General features: G+C 49.9%; 1 protein-coding gene across 1 annotated transcript in view; it reads left to right on the top strand.

Moving 5' to 3' along the window:
* Window positions 1–262, top strand: part of trabd2a (TraB domain containing 2A) — a 60,373-nt gene extending 60,111 nt beyond the window's left edge. Inside the window, exon 7 of the mRNA XM_008285226.1 lies at window positions 61–262. Within this exon, the coding sequence (XP_008283448.1) occupies window positions 61–262 (202 nt within the window). The remainder of the gene's footprint in view (window positions 1–60) is intronic.
* Window positions 263–722: the final 460 nt, after the last annotated feature.

The raw sequence follows: 722 nt of genomic DNA, 5'->3' as shown, positions 1-722 counted from the left end.
AGATGATGGATGGATGGAGCTGCAGATAAATATGACTCTATTCTGTCTTTCTGTTTCCAGCGCCATGGTCCAGTCCCCGCCTCCTCCTCTGGTCCGCATCATCAACGGCTACATCACGGTGCAGCCGCCTCACAGAGTCCACGGCCACCACGGCCACCATCACACGCATTCGGCCTCCTCCTCCTCCTCAGCGTCGCTTTTCCTCGTCCTCTTCTGCACGTCGCTCGCCGTGATGCCCCCGACGTGGACTGAGATCCTCTAGTCGAGCCCACAGTCAGCCTTAGGGGACAGAAACTGGAACATGTGGGTGGAGAAAAGGATGTTTGGCGAGGAGATGGAACTGTGGACGTCTTACAAACCGAGGCCTTGATGAGAACGTTGGGTCACATGATGAGAGGTTTCCTTTAAACATAAATGTGTGATTTGGGTTGTTTTACACACAGAGGAGGATCTAGTAGGAAGCAGACCAACTGTTCAGCATCCACCGAAGTGACCGGATACCATTCAAACCATGACATCAGATACCTTCCATAAGCACGGCTGAAACCATGTGTGTGTGTGTGTGTGTGTGTGTGTGTGTGTGTGACAAACAGTCTATCAGCTCTTAAACCCCTTCTGCTCACACACGGCGGCGTTCCTTCATAATTTATTCTTCCATTTTAGAAGAATTTGTGGGGTGTTGGGGGGGAAATTGTAAATATTGTTTCTAAATATTATAGATG

The sequence above is a fragment of the Stegastes partitus genome, unplaced genomic scaffold, assembly GCF_000690725.1.
Source record: "Stegastes partitus isolate 25-593 unplaced genomic scaffold, Stegastes_partitus-1.0.2 Scaffold391, whole genome shotgun sequence".
NCBI classification, from domain to species: Eukaryota; Metazoa; Chordata; class Actinopteri; family Pomacentridae; genus Stegastes; species Stegastes partitus.
The sequence above is the reverse complement of the archived record's forward strand: the minus strand, read 5'-3'. Positions and strand labels throughout refer to the sequence as shown.